Source organism: Fusarium tjaetaba (genome assembly GCF_013396195.1).
Source record: "Fusarium tjaetaba strain NRRL 66243 chromosome Unknown NRRL66243_c0000038, whole genome shotgun sequence".
NCBI lineage: Eukaryota > Fungi > Ascomycota > Sordariomycetes > Hypocreales > Nectriaceae > Fusarium > Fusarium tjaetaba.
The window spans coordinates 1-15,918 of NW_023501234.1; the positions used below are offsets into that span (position 1 = coordinate 1).

The 15,918-nt window shown below is 49.1% G+C and overlaps 6 protein-coding genes across 6 annotated transcripts; 1 reads left to right on the forward strand and 5 right to left on the reverse strand.

Moving 5' to 3' along the window:
* FTJAE_2091 (uncharacterized protein) lies at positions 1–829 on the reverse strand (the record flags this gene model as incomplete). The annotated part of the gene is made up of 3 exons (XM_037348249.1): positions 1–218; positions 265–649; positions 800–829. Coding segments are annotated over 3 exons (633 nt in total), but the record flags the coding sequence as incomplete, so codon positions are not given.
* Positions 830–1,807: 978 nt separating this feature from the next.
* Positions 1,808–3,904, reverse strand: FTJAE_2092 (trehalose-6-phosphate hydrolase; the record flags this gene model as incomplete). Its single annotated transcript, XM_037348250.1, has 7 exons — positions 1,808–2,212; positions 2,263–2,359; positions 2,414–2,755; positions 2,805–3,068; positions 3,117–3,270; positions 3,327–3,456; positions 3,506–3,904. 7 exons carry the CDS (start codon positions 3,902–3,904, stop codon positions 1,808–1,810), a joined length of 1,791 nt encoding a protein of 596 aa, XP_037210761.1.
* A 674-nt stretch (positions 3,905–4,578) lies between these two features.
* FTJAE_2093 (hexose transporter) lies at positions 4,579–6,349 on the forward strand (the record flags this gene model as incomplete). Its single annotated transcript, XM_037348251.1, has 5 exons — positions 4,579–4,730; positions 4,785–4,828; positions 4,874–5,587; positions 5,637–6,044; positions 6,102–6,349. 5 exons carry the CDS (start codon positions 4,579–4,581, stop codon positions 6,347–6,349), a joined length of 1,566 nt encoding a protein of 521 aa, XP_037210762.1.
* A 245-nt stretch (positions 6,350–6,594) lies between these two features.
* Positions 6,595–9,838, reverse strand: FTJAE_2094 (transcription activator amyR; the record flags this gene model as incomplete). Its single annotated transcript, XM_037348252.1, has 5 exons — positions 6,595–6,879; positions 6,929–7,364; positions 7,430–8,134; positions 8,780–9,677; positions 9,733–9,838. The coding sequence occupies 5 exons, from the start codon at positions 9,836–9,838 to the stop codon at positions 6,595–6,597; spliced, it is 2,430 nt and encodes an 809-aa protein (XP_037210763.1).
* Positions 9,839–10,718: 880 nt separating this feature from the next.
* On the reverse strand, positions 10,719–12,053 carry FTJAE_2095 (non-ribosomal peptide synthetase; the record flags this gene model as incomplete). The annotated part of the gene is made up of 1 exon (XM_037348253.1): positions 10,719–12,053. The coding sequence occupies one exon, from the start codon at positions 12,051–12,053 to the stop codon at positions 10,719–10,721; it is 1,335 nt and encodes a 444-aa protein (XP_037210764.1).
* Positions 12,054–14,023: 1,970 nt separating this feature from the next.
* On the reverse strand, positions 14,024–15,575 carry FTJAE_2096 (uncharacterized protein; the record flags this gene model as incomplete). Its single annotated transcript, XM_037348254.1, has 6 exons — positions 14,024–14,343; positions 14,395–14,462; positions 14,512–15,002; positions 15,052–15,233; positions 15,289–15,424; positions 15,477–15,575. The coding sequence occupies 6 exons, from the start codon at positions 15,573–15,575 to the stop codon at positions 14,024–14,026; spliced, it is 1,296 nt and encodes a 431-aa protein (XP_037210765.1).
* Between the last annotated feature and the right edge of the window lie 343 nt (positions 15,576–15,918).

The window sequence follows — 15,918 nt, forward strand, 5'->3', positions numbered from 1 at the left end:
GGCGGGGTGTTCGATCGGAGGGGGGGCTTGACGGGGGGCTTCGTTCAGCTCTCCGGGAGGGGATACACGGATTTCTGGGAGGGGAGGTTTCATAGAGGCTGACGAGCTCTCGCCGGGCGACGCGGGACGTGAATCGCCGGCTGGTTCATCGAGCGGAAGGGTTTCGGGAGTTTTCGAAGTTGGTTCGAGGGCAGGTAACGTGGACGTATGAGAAGGCGCTGGAGGTGTCAGTGATTGTTGTGAAGAGTTCCAAAGAGGTCTTACCTGATGACCGCAAAGCCTTGTGGCGCGCGATCAAGAATTCATGCTGTGAAAGCTGCCAGTGCATGGGATGATTCAATTGTCGAGGACATGGTCTGGGCGACTTGAGCTGCGGTTGCATTGAAGGTACATCGGAGTGCTCCAGCGATTCCTGAACTTGCGCAAGGTCGAACGAGCTGATGTTGATCGAGTCACGCCCGCTGAACTCGTACGGAGCTGGTGTTCCTGCCTTTGTGTTTGACTTCGAGGCATCAAGGCCCTTCGCAGGAGACTTCTTACTCGCTTGAGATTTAGGCATCGCTGAACGGCCGATGTCGAGTTTTCGCCGTGATCTTTCGTCGCTTCGAAGGGCTGAGCACGAGGTAACGTCGGTTGGAAGCGCGGGGATCTATAAGCGGATGTTCTATGCTTCACACGCGGCGAGATAAGAGCGAAGGTTTCGAAGGCTCATGGAGCAAACTATATTGCCAAAGTAAGTGTGCGAGTGCAAACGCAGAAGCAATGCGGGCGGACCAAAGCAAACGGCAGTCACCCGTACCTCTGGTGTTTCCCCGTTTGAAGATTGCATCTCTCTGAAACGCCGAACACTTGTTCAGGCGGTCGATTGCTGAAAGCGCTGTGAAGTAATCGGTAGAGGCACGAGATGTTCCCCAGTGCTGAGGGCATCATGAGCATCTCCACGGCAGTGCCAGCAACCGGCAGGCGATAAGAGAGCCATCGTTGCGTAACCAGGTACACCAAACAAATGGATCTCAAGAGGCGAACAGAAAACAGTAGCATTTGCGAAGGACACCCCGATAAGCAGGAAGAGCGCCTCTGCTTTGGAGTTTGAGGTTTAGCAAAATGATCTGGCGCAGCGCGAAAACAATGACGTCAGCAGCACAGCTTCACAGAATTTTGTGAAACCAAAAGGTCGGGGTAGCCTTCAATTGCTGCGTAGCGCATTGCATCTTTGCTGTGCTTGTTGAGACGGTCCCACGGTCATCATAGAAATATGCTACCGTGAGGTGCACAACGCGTTACAGAGTAGGCAAGGAGGGAATTCGCGAATATGCAATACGGGAAAACATCGGTCCAGCTCTGAAACTCTACCACTCAGTTAAGTCATAAAGAAAAAAAAAACACACGATTAGTGACATTTATTAATGACTTTAATAATTGATCAACGGTACACATAAACTATTCTCAAGTTACTACTGTTGTCAAAAATGTCAAAAAATTGTTTCCCCGAAACCTGGATCGAACAAGTGACCTTTCGGTGTCAGTTAACAGTTACAGCCGAACGCTCTTCCAGCTGAGCTATTCGGGGAGGATCTCCGAAGCGGAGGAATAGCTATTGGTGCCAGCTGAGTCGCAAATGAATATACATATGGTATCCAGCTCAGATGCACTATTCACTTGAAGCAACCGATCTGTCATACACGACTCCCAATTCACTCGAGCCAAATGGATAGGTTCATTTTCTGTGGCTTAATTGACTGTGGTCTTTTATTTCGTAAATACCGAGTCTTGGAACATTTATTGAGTCTAGGTCTAGATATCTATTCTAATGCAATTGACAAACAAACGCCTCAAAGGGACGGAGATTAGGCGTCTTCTGTGACAGATCAACTTCCGGCCTGTTTGCCAGCAAAACCTTGCCCGAATGTAAATCGACTGGTGGAGACCAAGAAATCTCTCGGTCTCGGAAGTTACAGACAACGACGACCTTCTGTGCTCCATTCGACCGCGCATACGCAAAAACATCGTCGTTCTCTCCGTCAAGAAGCTCAAAGTCTCCGTAGACGATGATGTCCTTCAGTTCTTTTCGAAGCGCAAGTGCAGACTTCCAATGCTCAAACACACTATCTGGCTTGGCTACCTGAGCTGCGGCGTTCCACTCTTTATAGTCGTCATTCACTCTGATCCATGGTGTTGCTGTTGAGAAGCCGGCATTCGGTGAGGAGTCCCACTGGCACCATGTTAGACGTTCTCATGGTTCTAGAAAGCGATTGTGCTTACCTGTACTGGGGTTCGCGCGTGATCGCGAGATTTGAGTTGGTATTCCTTGCGCGCGATCTCAAGGACTGCCGCATCAGAGCCCGCTGTCTGCTTCAACCTGAACACAAGTTAGCCACTTGTCGACCCATCATGGGAAAAGAGATCCCATTACTCCTCCCAGTGGTTCAATGTTTCCAGGTCTCGATGTTCAGTCATCTCCCAATCCGCCGGCATGTTGGCCATGCCCAGTTCCTGTCCCTGGTATACAAATACTGTACCGCTCTGAAAGCATAGGAACGTAGACAGCATCTTGGCCGATAGCGCTCGGTAGGCGGGCTTATCAGAAGCCCATCTTGAAACTGTCCTTGCCTGATCGTGGTTCTCGAGGTATAAGGCGTTCCAACCCTTGTTCTTGTACATGAAAGTCTGCCACTTGTTGACAATCCCCTTCAGGTCTTGCATTTCCCATTTATGTGGTGTGAACTTTCCTCCCTTGCCATGATCCATATCAACACTGAATAACGTCAGCATATAAGTATTTGTCTGGCCTGATATTGACTTACATCTCAAAGTTAAAGATCATGTTGAGCTCACCACGACTTTCACCAACACTTTTGATGACTTCCTTGGGGTCTTGGACTGCCGGCATTTCTCCAACGGAGAAGGCGTTGTACTTTTTGAGGATCTTGCCAATATCCTGAAGATACTCGTGTAGTCGGGGACCGCAGGCGTAATGCTCATCGCCCCACTGGTACTTGGCTCCAGGAATCTTGACGGTGGCGTCGGGGAGGCCGTCTTGCTTGCTGATGAAGTTGATCACGTCCATTCTACCGGGTCAGTTGTGTGTCTTAAAACTTTGAGAAGAAGGGACCTACCGAAATCCATCGACGCCTTTGTCCAGCCAGAAACGAATGATAGCATGCACAGCCTCGCGTACAGGAGCATGCTCCCAGTTGAGGTCGGGCTGCTCTTTGGCGAAAAGATGGAGATAGTACTCATCAGAGGCAGAGTCGTATTCCCATGCACTTCCTGTGTAGAATCTCATGTAAGCACGAGAAGACCCAAGACCGTTCAAGAACACGTACCTCCGAAATAGGAGAGCCAGTTGTTGGGTGGCTGCCGCTCTCCGTTCTCGTCGTATCTAGGCTTTCGCCAGATATACCAGTCTCGGTAAGGACTGTTTTTAGATGACTTGGACTCTTGAAACCATTTGTGCTGTGAAAGATGTCAGCAAGTGCTAATACCGTTGTGAGTGTTGTCTAACCTTGTCTGAGGTGTGATTAACCACAAGATCCATCAGTAGCTTCAGACCTCTCGAATGCAGACCCTCTATGAGTCGCTCGACGTCGGCTATGGTCCCATACTGCGGGTCAATATCGCAGTAGTCGGCTACATCGTAACCCATGTCAACCTGAGGCGACGGATAAACGGGACATAGCCAAACGATGTCAACACCAAGGTTCTTGAAGTAGTCTAGCTTCTCAATCACACCAGGAATGTCACCGATGCCATCTCCATTTGTGTCCTTGAAGGATGAAGGGTAGATTTGGTAGACAGAAGCCTCCTTCCACCAGGCCTCGCTGACCGGGCCGGAGATGTCTTGTGTTGCGGAGGGCATGGCTGATGATTGTGCTTGGGTGGATGAAGATGAAAGAGAGCCCATGGTGGAATGACAGAGACTATTTGAACATGGGCGAAGACAGCCACGACGGGAATTCCGCTGCCATCACCGAGAATCTGCCCGCAGAGGAACACATGATGTGTCCAACATGCGCTGTCTCATCTTATTTCTCCCGAGAATCCTCCCCCAAAACCTCCCGAGAATCTTTCCGACACCGCATACCCACTTAACGAGGGCAGCAAATCGAGTCAGTAATCTTGCCGATATTCTTCCCGCCAATCAGATCAGCTATTGCTCAACCCCAGGTTGAGAACCAGAGAATTCATCGGGTTTGTGGAGGAAAGCTGGGGAACAGCATCTGACCTCCATGGGGTGATTTTCCCTGTTAGTTTATTCCAGACCTTAAAGATTTTCTCATGATCCGAAAGCCGAGGGTCACCAGTCACGGATGGGCTGACGGTTAAGTGACTTGGTCTATGGTGATGCTTCAACTCGAAAAACACATATAAGACCAGCACTGCTCCCGGTGAGTATCCAGAATCCCTATCCAACCCAGCTTCACTCACAGAGAAAAGTAAAGCAGTCAGATCTGAAAGACCTTCCTTTATACTCTACGCACCAAGACAATCAGCAACCCTGATCCCAATCACCTCAAATCTCTTTATCCCTTCACGTATTCGTCAAGAACACCGAATCAACCACTGCCGGGCGCCATCATGGCTGTCATATCCTCCAAAGATACCAATCCAGGGAATGCTGTCTACAAGCGATACAAGAACAACACGAACGATAACTGGATGCACGATGCTGGCTTGAGAAAGCTCAACATTGGCATTGGGTTTATGTTCGCATCGGCTGCTGCCAACGGGTATGTTTCTTCCTCGCCACTGAAACATGGAAAAATGTACTGAGCCGTTGCCAGATTCGACGGAAGTCTTATGAATGGACTGTTGACCATCAAACAATGTAAGTTGTTATGCTTCTCCCCAAGCACCATCTGACATTTCTCAGGGCACGACAACATCGGAGACGTCAGCACAAGCATCCTTGGCCTGATCATAGCTGGTATAAGCTTGGGTGGCTTGCCAGCCTTCATCCCAGCTGCATACGTCAGTGATTGGATGGGCCGCCGCTTCACCATCGCCTTGGGCTCTTCCATTATGATCGCCGCAGCTATCATCCAGGCTTCTACGAACGGTCCATGGGCATTCCTGGGCACTAAGATCATGCTAGGTATCGGCCTGGGCTTCGCACAAACCTCGGCACCACCTCTGACCACCGAGATCGCTCACCCGAGACACCGCGCCAATGTCACCAACATGTTCCAAGCCATCTGGTTCTGGGGCGCCATTCTCTCAGCCGTCGTTACTATCGGAACACTGCACATGAGCGGAAGCTGGAGCTGGAGATTACCCGTCTTGTTCCAGGCCTTCTTCCCAGCCCTTCAACTCATCGGTCTCACCTTTATCCCCGAATCCCCTCGATGGTTGATCTCCAAGAACAGACGTGATGAAGCTCTCGCAATGCTTGTCAAGTATCATGCCAATGGTGATACCGACGATGAGCTTGTTCACTTTGAGTTCAAGGAGATCTGCACGGTTATCGATCAAGAGCGCGAAGCGGAGAAGAATATCGGATTCATGTCATTCTTCAAGACCAAAGGAAACCGCCACAGACTATTGATCTGTGTGTTGGTCGGTTTTATGATTCAGTGGGCTGGAAACGGTAGGTGATCCAAGGGAACAACTGAAGTCTGTTTACTGATTCGAACTAGGCATTGTGTCCTATTACCTTGCACCGATCCTGACGAGCGTCGGAGTCACAAACGCAGTCTCACAAGCTGGTATCAACCTCGGCCTCCAAGTTTGGAACGCCATTCTAGCTGCCATGGGAGCCATGGCTGCCGAACGATATGGTCGTCGACCACTGTGGCTTCTGTCAACCAGTGGCATGCTGGCCAGTTTCATCATAGTCACAGCTCTCTCGGCCGTTTTCGCCGAGCACGGCACCAAAGCCGCAGGATATTGCGTGGTTGCGTTCCTGTTTATCTTCTTTGGCTTCTACGACATTGCCTTCACGCCTTTATCAATCGCTTACCCCGTCGAGATCCTGCCGTTCGACTTGAGGTCCAAGGGACTCAGCATCAACTTGACTGTTGTGTTCGCCGCTGGCTTCTTCAATCGTATGTTACTCCACTGACACTGAAGTTAGGAGATTGCTGCTAACATTTTACTGCCAGAATATGTCAACCCCATCGCTCTTGAAGCTATCCAGTGGAAGTTCTACTTCGTCTACATCGCAACGCTGACGGCTATGCTGCCAACTATATGGTTCCTGTTTCCTGAAACAAAGGGCAGAACTTTGGAGGAAATCGCGGTTGTCTTTGATGGCATCGCTGCGGACCCTGTCCACTCCGAAGTGTCCAGGGGAGTTCTGCGCAAATCAGTTGAGGCCGAAAGCATGACGGGGGGAGCGGAGCATATCTGAGGGCGTCTAACTAAGACGTAACATGGAAATCAACGTGAAAAGGGACTTGGCCAAAACTTTGAAGCTTTTTATGAGAAGTATCGTGAATTGTTATGCGTTTGGATTTGTTCATAACTCGGAAATTGAGATATAGGCCGTACCGGATTGAATAGAGTCCTTATCCTTTACGTTTAAAACCTTGTTGACGACTCACCACATGTAATAGCTACTAGTTGTGAACTATGGCCGTTGATGTAGCATTCTAGTTAGTCTACTAGATTCATCTCTTCAGCTTGTACATCTTCATCCGGGACATCCGTGATCTGCAACAGTCTTCCTGGCCCTGCCTGACCTAATGCACAGGCCATCATTTTCTCTCTTAGTAAAGTAAGAAGCGCAGGGTTGGCTGTCGTTCGCAGCGAGGCGATCAAGCTGCTCAGGGCGCAAAGAATATCTCGAGGACCAACATGAGCCGAATCTACATATGCGAGGTCAGGGGCGCAGATGATGACGTCTGCCACTGAGTTTGCGACTTCAAACAATTTCGACATCTGTTCCAGATCAGCATTTTGGCGAGAGTAAAATGCGGTGGACTCTTACCATTCCGGGGCCATGGGTCTCGAGAGCGCAGGAGGACAGAGTGGTCAGCTTCGCCAGCAAATCTCTCGCCACTGATGTGGGAAAGGAGACACTTAGACCTTGGTCGTTTGGGTCAGTATTTGCATCAACGTATGGAATCGCCGCTTTCCATAGCACGACGCGCAGCCAAGAGTCAGTCACAATGATGTCCGCTCGCTGGATCTCATTGTCGCAAAGAGGAAGGGGATGCCGTGCCCTCAATTGTGAGCTGATGGCACCCAAGAAGCCAACCTGGTTGGATCTGACATCTGGAGGGCAGGCGTCGTCGAAAGCTTGGAACAGTCTGCACAAACTGCAGAATGCTGAGCCAAGCCCCGCATCTTGTTGTGGATGGAGTTCCGGCAGTGTCGGACTGAGCTTAAACGTAGGAGGTAGATCGTGTTGAAGGGAGTGGGCCCTGAAGGTTGTCAGCGGGTTTCGGGAGAGCGAAAGCGAGAGCAAGACGGGAGGCTCAGGACTAACCTGTCTGTGATGAACAAAATCCACGCAATGCGTAGATGATACTGGATCGTTTCATGGTCCAAATCAGTATAGAACAGATCTTGGTGAAGTCCAAGAATATGTGCATATGCAATGGCTTCTCGAAGAAGCAGTGTAGACTTTGTAATTCGTCCCGTGTTGGAGTAGAAGACGTGGAGGAAGAAACATGTCAACAGCCCGTCGATGATTTGATGCTTCGAGTAATCAAGCATCAGACGAGATTGTTCCGCTTCGTATCCCATTTGATAAGTTGAAGGGCCCACATCATTATTGGAGAGGCGAAGCTGAGCTCGAGTTGCTGAGCATATTGATGCGGCAAGGGCATAGGCAATCTTGTTATCGGGGTTACCGAGGCGGGCGAGAAGCACTTCGTGGTCTATGACAGGCCATACGACATATAAACAGTCGTGATATACGTTCAAGTAGTAGCTGAAGGATGACATCGGTATCCGAGCATCATAGCTAACAATTGTCATATCCTGCACGCCCTGAGGACTCTGGGAGCCGCCACTTGGCGAACTACTCGACGATCCATTGTGTTGCGTAGACGAAGGAGCTTCAACTACGTCTCGAGACCGAATTTCACCATCAATGTCGGGTCTTGTATGCTTTGCTGACCTCTGAGCCTGCAGGATGGCCTCTTTGGTACGCTTTCGGGGCCCTTTCGGACCCGACTTCTTGCGCTTCCTATCGTATGAGCAGGATAGAGACGTGGCCTTGCATTGCTTGCACGGCGTGTCTCCACTACATTTTATTTTTCTGATGGAGCAAGGGTCGCAGGCGAAGCCCATTCTGATGGAGAAGTTGTAAGAGGTTGAGCGGGTTAAATAGAGTTTCTTGCTGTCGTGATCAGACTGAGCCAAGAGTCGCGACAACCCCACTTTGAGTGGCCAATGAGCCTAGATACTCACCCAACCAATCATTCTATCGATATTTATTGTTACTCTCAACCGCTCAACTTAAGTTCACCATCACTTTATCTCTACCCTGGACCGAAGAATGGCTGCTCATTGTTTGATAAAGGACTAGATCTAGAACACTCGAAGATTTCATGACCTTCGTCAACACTCGTTTCAATTCTAATTCTAAAGTCTTTTTAATGCAAGCTCAATCTACGTGTACTTAAGCCATCCTTTCCTTTACAAGTCCAATTGCTTCGCATACATACTCTTTCCCTCGAGGCCCCAAGTCTAACATCCCACAAACAGTGTAACTAGCCCTCACCAATCCGGGATACCCAGTTCGTCCACAAGTCTTACTCTCAGTTGCATGAAATGCCAAGCCTATAGCCCACGCGCACTCATCATGGGGAGGAAGTACAATGATACCCACCAAGCTGCCACCAGGCGGAAGCTTGTTTGGTCCCGCTCACGAGAGCGGCAGATGAGCATATGAGCTGAGACTATAGCTCCAGTCAAGATGGGGACGGCACAGCCGACAGCTCCAAGTCCCCAGTAAAGTGGACAGATCAATGACCAGATCATAACAGCTACAGCTGTGATCCAGCGTGTTGGTGCATCGCCAAGAATAAGAGGAAAGGTCTGGCGGTCGATCAACTTGTCACCCTCCTGATCACGCAAGTCTTGAACCTGGATGGTAGTGAAGACAAGGGACGCGCACATGAGGAACCAGCCCAAACCCTTGTGAGTGAACTCGAAGTTCTCATGAGAATTGGCTTGGATGGCGGTGACTGCTACCCGGAGGGTCGCTACACGGTTGGTAGTGATACCACAGGCATTCATTAGCGCGCGCTGCCACCAGCTCTTGTCACCCCAAGCACGTTCATTGTACAGCCAGGTACAGAAGAGGTAAAAGGCAGTTTCCTGCCAAGCCCCCAGAGTAGTATAGCACAGAGCAAGGAGGGTGACAATCGAGACTAGCTGCCATTTGTGTGTCAGCTCAGGGGAAATGCGGCCAGCTGGAATGGGCCGCCACGGCTTGTTGACGCCATCCTCAATGACGGACTGCGGCTGACGCTGATTCCCGAGATTGAAGCAAAGGGTCAAGTGCCAGGTGAAGTAGAGAGCAACGAGAATGCCCTTACCCATATCTTTCCATTCAATGTCGGCATTACTGATGGTGCCAGGACCAGCCAGGATCCCTGCGATGGCGAACGTGGTATTGATGCCGGTGGAAGTGGGCATGTCACTTTTGGTGAAGAGGCATAATGTGACAAAATGGTAAGCGAGCTTCTTCATGCGGTTCGGCGTTTCTGTCTCTGCATTGTATGCTACCTCAAGTCAGTCACATGTTGTAGTGGGTGCTGTTGGTTCAGGGGTCGTTACCAGACTGATGGGTCGCTTGCTTCTCCTGCATGCATTGCAATGAACTCTGTCGCATTGAAATGGGCTCACTGTAGCGTTTGGTAATGGTGACAGATCTGCTAGCCATTTTGAAGCCGATAAGAGAGAATATCGTTATAGAAAATAATAGTAGATTTGCTAAGAACTGGGATTGAGATGAAAGCAGTGAGATCTAAGACAGTGACAGCTAAGTGAGAACCTTCGACTACTTATTCAAGGGCTTCCATCGTGTTTTCGTCATAGGTACGCCCGCCACCGCTCCAAGGTTTAGTCGAGAACACGTACAAGCCCTGAAAAATTCAAATTCACCGAGGCTACGAGTTTCAGGCAGCAAACTAATAACGATCGGCTAAGTGATCTTTGGTACGAGGACTGTGATGAAGTGCTGGGCTAGGCAAGGATGGAGGTGAGGGCCACCCGGCAAAGCTTACCCACCTGGTCGATGTAACATCTGCCGGATTAGCCTGACCCAAGCTTTTCTGAGGCTGTGGGTTCCGGGGTCCAGAACGTTGGAGCCAGGTAGTAGTAAGAAGGGGGGATCTGCAATATGGAATTGCATCACGAAGGATGAGATGAATCATACTGGCCAAGGGCACCAAAGGCGGTGAGAAGTAACGTCGTAATGGAAGGATGTAGAAACCTGAACGAAGATGTTTAACCGCCTATTATCCTGGCTTTCACAAGGTTACCGTTGACGTACAAAGGACGACCGTCGGAAAAGAGGCAATTGCCGGCACGTAGTCATCCCTTAACCAACGGTATCTCATGATAAACCTTCTCAAGATGGGGTTTGGGACTCGGCACTTGGCTGTTTGTGGCAAACTGAATTGAGATGAAAATATCAATGGCTTGATCTGCAATGCCGTTGTACAGGCCGTGAAGCAACAGTTGGAAGCAGCGGCGTATTATCTAATATTCTACCTGATGATGTCACTCTATCCAATCCTAGTATACATGACCTGAGAATTCTACGAATCCCAGATTGGACCAAAAGCTGGTACTCCCAAAGCCTGCAAGTCTAAGACTAAGTCGATCGTCAGTTTTGGATTAGAGATTACTACTACAGCCTCGCTTTCTGTCTTCTTGTAAAGGTCCAGGACTGTAGGAAGAGTATTGGGTCGACCCATAGTTGTAGTGTTGTGAATATGCGCATTATCCCCCATTCCCAGGATGATAGAAGCAATATTTGGACCGTAGGTCTCCAGAGGGTCTCGAGTTGACCAGAATAGAGTGACCCTTGTTTGCTGTGCAAGAATAACCGGGAGACATGGTGCAATTCCGGAACCAGTGGCCACCAGAACAGTACTGTTGAACATTGGGGCGATACGCAAGACACCGCAGGTTGGTGTACGGCGGACCCAAACCTCACGAGGTGGCTCGTTGACGACCTTCTTCGTCCAGTCCCCTGCATTTGAAATAACTACTGAGAAGCCATTTTCCTTTGGGTTGTTGACAGTTGCAAAGGCATGCCACTCCAACAAAGGTCGAGATGATAGTCGAATGGTTGTGCCAGGTTGAGGATTGGTGTAGTCGAAGTACATCCGAAGAGCGTGTGAAGATAGTCGCTCAGAGACAACCTGAACTTTGCGACAGTTCAGCCAAGTGGATATGACACAACAGGTCGAAACAAAGACAAGCCAAACTGGTGCGCTGGAGAAAACAGCCGTGGCGGGTGAATCACCCGGCTTGGTATTGATTGTTGCATCGAGAACTGTAAGGCACCAGAGAAGAGCCAGAGAAGACCAGCCAGCCAGTCGATGAACAACTTCAAAAGCATTGTGCATCTTCGCTCGTACCGAAGGGTAAGACATGACCAGCATTGCAATGAGAAGGCAGTCCAGCATGTAGATGATAACAATGTGAACCCACATGGCGGCATCTCGGTCCTCGGTATTATTGAAAAAGCTGGTTTTCTCAATGGACATCATGATGAACCAGAAGGTAGCTGCGACTCCACAGCCGCTATGCAGACCTCCAAGATGGTAGATCTTGCCCATCCGTGACCTCAGCCAGAGTGGCGACGTTTTTGGAAACGCTGTGAAGACATAGTATAGGCCGTTGACAACATGTTCCTCTCGAATAACAATACTGACGGCGAGATTGATTGCAGTTGCGAGGCCACAGGTATTTGGGTCTGCATTGCCATCAAGGAACCATAGCCAAAGAAAAATAATCACGCCAATAAGGTTGAGGGTAAAAACGAACGTGAACAGAATACGGTATTCTGAGGAAATAAATCTCAAGAAGCGAGTGAGTGACAGGCCAGCAGACCTTTCAAAGGTCTTCTTCTCGGAAGCAACCATGGCAATAACTTGGGGTCAGAGATGAATGAAAGTTCAAGGGCATATGGAAAGCAACATTCCAAGTAAGATGACACAGTAGTATGCTGTCAAATGCAGCCTTATCACAGTCATATACCGGCTGTGAATGGGACTCTCGGAGCATCGGACCACTTACTCGAGGAACCCGAGTGATTAGCCATCAGCCCACCAGCACGTAATAGTGTATGATTCCTCCTATCTGCAAAAGATTCACGCACAACCGAGATAGTGCTGTGCATTATCAGCCCGTTCACCTGAGCTTGGAGATCAGCCCAGATACGAAAGAAACTGCCTGACCGTTGACGCCAGTCTAGCACGTGCGTTGAGGAGATCTCCGCTGCCATAGCTCTCCGGGAGGCCGGGACAGTCACGCTTGCGGCGCAAGAAACGTGGAAGATTTGGATCTTCTTTGACATACGAAGGGACAGGGGAGAAATGCATTCGGAATGTGGGTGGCTTGGGAAATTGGGTCTTCCATCCTGAAAGATATCATCACATCACTTGAGCTGCACTAATACGGACATTGCCTAGAATGCTAAAGGTAATGAATCCCATAATGGGATAACTAGTCCTCCAAGTGAAACAGGCCCTGGCTAGTGAAGAGCTGTATTGGGACTTGGAACCTGGCGATGGATGGCTGGCGGATTGAAACAAGGGGGTTTTGCGAGCTGTGCATAGAACAAAACATGGGAACACGGATATTGTATAGATTATGCCCCAGAATCTGTTTACCCTATTTACTGCCATGTTTTCGGATATTAGTAGAGTCATTGAATCACTTCAAGTCACGCAATGATACTACCGAACCCAATGGTGATGACTTGCCAGCAGAAAACCATTAGACAATCAGAGACTATGCGGCTGTGGGTCTGAAAATAAGACAAGTGCTACATGCAGTAAAGAAATGTGAATAAGTATTGTTACATAGCTTATGCAGACCAAAGATATAGGAACAATAATGCAAACTTTGTAAACGCGGATAGGAGACAGTGACTAACGAACGGAGTAGTATTCGTCACGGGGGGGCGTTAGATTAGGCGAGTCTGAGGTTGCATCACAGCAAACCCGGTACTTACTGTAGTATTACCAAGCAATGTGAACCCAGGCTACCCAACTCTTGGAAACACTGACGCTGAATAATTAAAGAAACGAATCGAGCCCCTAAAACACGTCAGTGTAATCCTCGTAAGCCCAAATATCTGGTAGATTGGATCCAGGAGGCTAAAACAAGATTGACCCTCTTTTCTGAATGAAAGCGATGGACTGACTTTTGACTTTGGTACTAGGTAGTGCCTCTCTTGTTGGATCCTGGCTAGCCATTTTCGGTGTCGCCGGTGAGGGAGCATCCAAGACAATGCCTGCCTAGGGATGCAACATTGAGATTGGGTTTTGATGCTAAACGGCCCGCAAGAACGGAAGAGTCTCAACGGTCCCCGGGCATTAGCGGCTCCTTATATGCCGATCACTGGGGGCCTAAGGACCGGGCCTTGGTGAGACATCATTGACAGGGTGTTAATCCCAGGGATCCAATGAAGGACAGGGTTGGGGGATGGCATCGAACTGTAAGAAACCGCAGATCAGCAGGAATAAGTCCAGAATATCCATGTATTTGGTTGAGAAAAGTCTTTTCTCACAGTGAGACCTTTCTATGCCAAGAAGATTATACGACACAGTCAGTAACAGTGGACAGTACAACAGTGATACTGTCACTCACGACTTGTGAATGACACACGGCAGTAGGAAGGGATCGACACCAAGGTATTTGAAGTTAAATCCCAGTAACATTACTCAAAAGTCGCGTGGGAAGCAATTTTGCTATACGAATGAACGCGCCTATCTAAATGTGACCCATATACCGGACAAAGCTGGCACAATGAAGTTAATGTAATAAAACAACATCGAAAGTGTAAAATTAATCTAAACGCTTCACGAAGCCACAAGGTCGTAGGCGTCTACGCCATCGAATGAACGTTTGTGGAGCTCACATTAGTGGCAGGATCCGGCCCCTTGCCAATGAGACTCCGCTCATCAAGCTCATAGTACTCCTTGTTATCTGTCTTGGAGCGAGCCCCACGGCTGCCACCCCAGCTTCCAGCACTCTTGTCCAGTGTGGAGTCCTTGTTTGTGCTGGAGAAGCTCATCTTGGAGGCAATGGTAGCCATGGCGTTGGGCCAGAGATGCTTGAAGAGGTGGCGGATGGCTGGGAGGCTTGCGCATACCATGCCGAGTTCCGTTTCCCAGATAGACCAGATAGTGACTTCGACGTATTCCCCTGATGTTTGTGTTAGCGTGTTTGCGTTGCATCTCGATCCTGGCCACTTACAGGTTGGGTTAGTCGTCTTTCCCAAAGAGATCAGGAATGGCAGACGGATGATACTAAACACCGTGACGCTGCGAACTGTTAGCTTGTATGCAAAGATTCGGGGCCGCATAAACTTACACAATGCCTAGACTGAACATAACAAAGAGCTGGATCTTCTGTCGGCCCTTGACCTGCAGCTTCCAAAGGTGATTGATCGGCAAGACCAGGATGACGATATCACAAGCCATGTTGATTCCACCGAAAGCATAAGTCTGCGAGTTGAGGTCGTTGCAGTGGCCTTTGTGCTCTGCATCCCAGCTTGTCCAATTGTAAGAAGCTGGAAGACATTGGAGTCCAGTGGTGATCATTGTAGCAGCACCACACAAGCAGACAAAGATGCCGATCGATACAGTCAACTTCTTGAACTCGGAAGTAGTGAAGATGCCACGGAGAAAGAAAAGAATCGAGATCTTCGTGCTATACAAGTGAACACTGTACATGATCTGATCTATCCAGAAGAGCTTCAGCAGTTCATACAGGCGATCAAATGGAGTGATGTCCCAGATGTTTAGCCCGAAGCCAAGATCTGCGAGTCTGCACGCGAGCCAGATGTAAGGCACTGTAGCAAACTATACCACTTTGTCAGGAAATTTCACCAAGGATTGGGCTGTAACTTACTCCTGCAATGAGAATCGCATAGTCATCAGGACCAAGCTTGCCAAAGATCTTTAGCTTGGAGTATATTCTCAAGATGACACAAATCTCGGCGAGGATACAAGCAACGAGGGCGTTGATCCTGAACTTCATCTGCTGGCTCTTGACGGGAACACCGCAAGCCAGGTTCTGAACTCTCATCAGTGCTGTAGAAAGGGTTGGTCAGTGCTCATGCATTGCTACCATGACAGGTAAACCTACTCAGAGAGTCCTTGACTGTGCAGTTCTTCAGCACGCAAGCCTGCGTCAAGCCTGCGAATGTCTGATCGGTACAGAGACATGTTGTGTTTGTCATTGAACATGGTGACTGTGGTATCGCTTGCGTGACACATTGTATCTGGTCTAACTGTTAGTCAAAGCTGAAAAGTTGGCGGTAGGCTATCACTGACATCGCAGTCAGGGAGCTGAGCAGCTAGCTCAGTAAAGCTGGCCGCATTAACGAGCCCGACCAGGGCCGCTGCGAAAAAGGAAAACGACAAGAGACGCATGGCTGTAGAGTCTGTGTTGAACGGAATCACGGTGCAGTATCAGAGCCAGCTCAGAAACAACGTAAAAAGACATAAACAACAATAGGCAAGATGTCTTTTATGTCCCTATCTATATCTCAGTACACTGGAATATTACAACGGCCAAGCCCCTGAAGATTTTCAACTACCGACAATGCTAGTTAATCCCCAATATCTGGTGTCGAGGGGTCGAGTGGATCAGTCGAATTGCCACTGAAAAGCTTCGCCCGTTGAATGTTGCATTCCGGTAAATATTCCTTTCTTTTGTTATTCAAAAGTTCATAACAACCAACATTCATAACCATTGAGTGTTACGCAGCTCAAC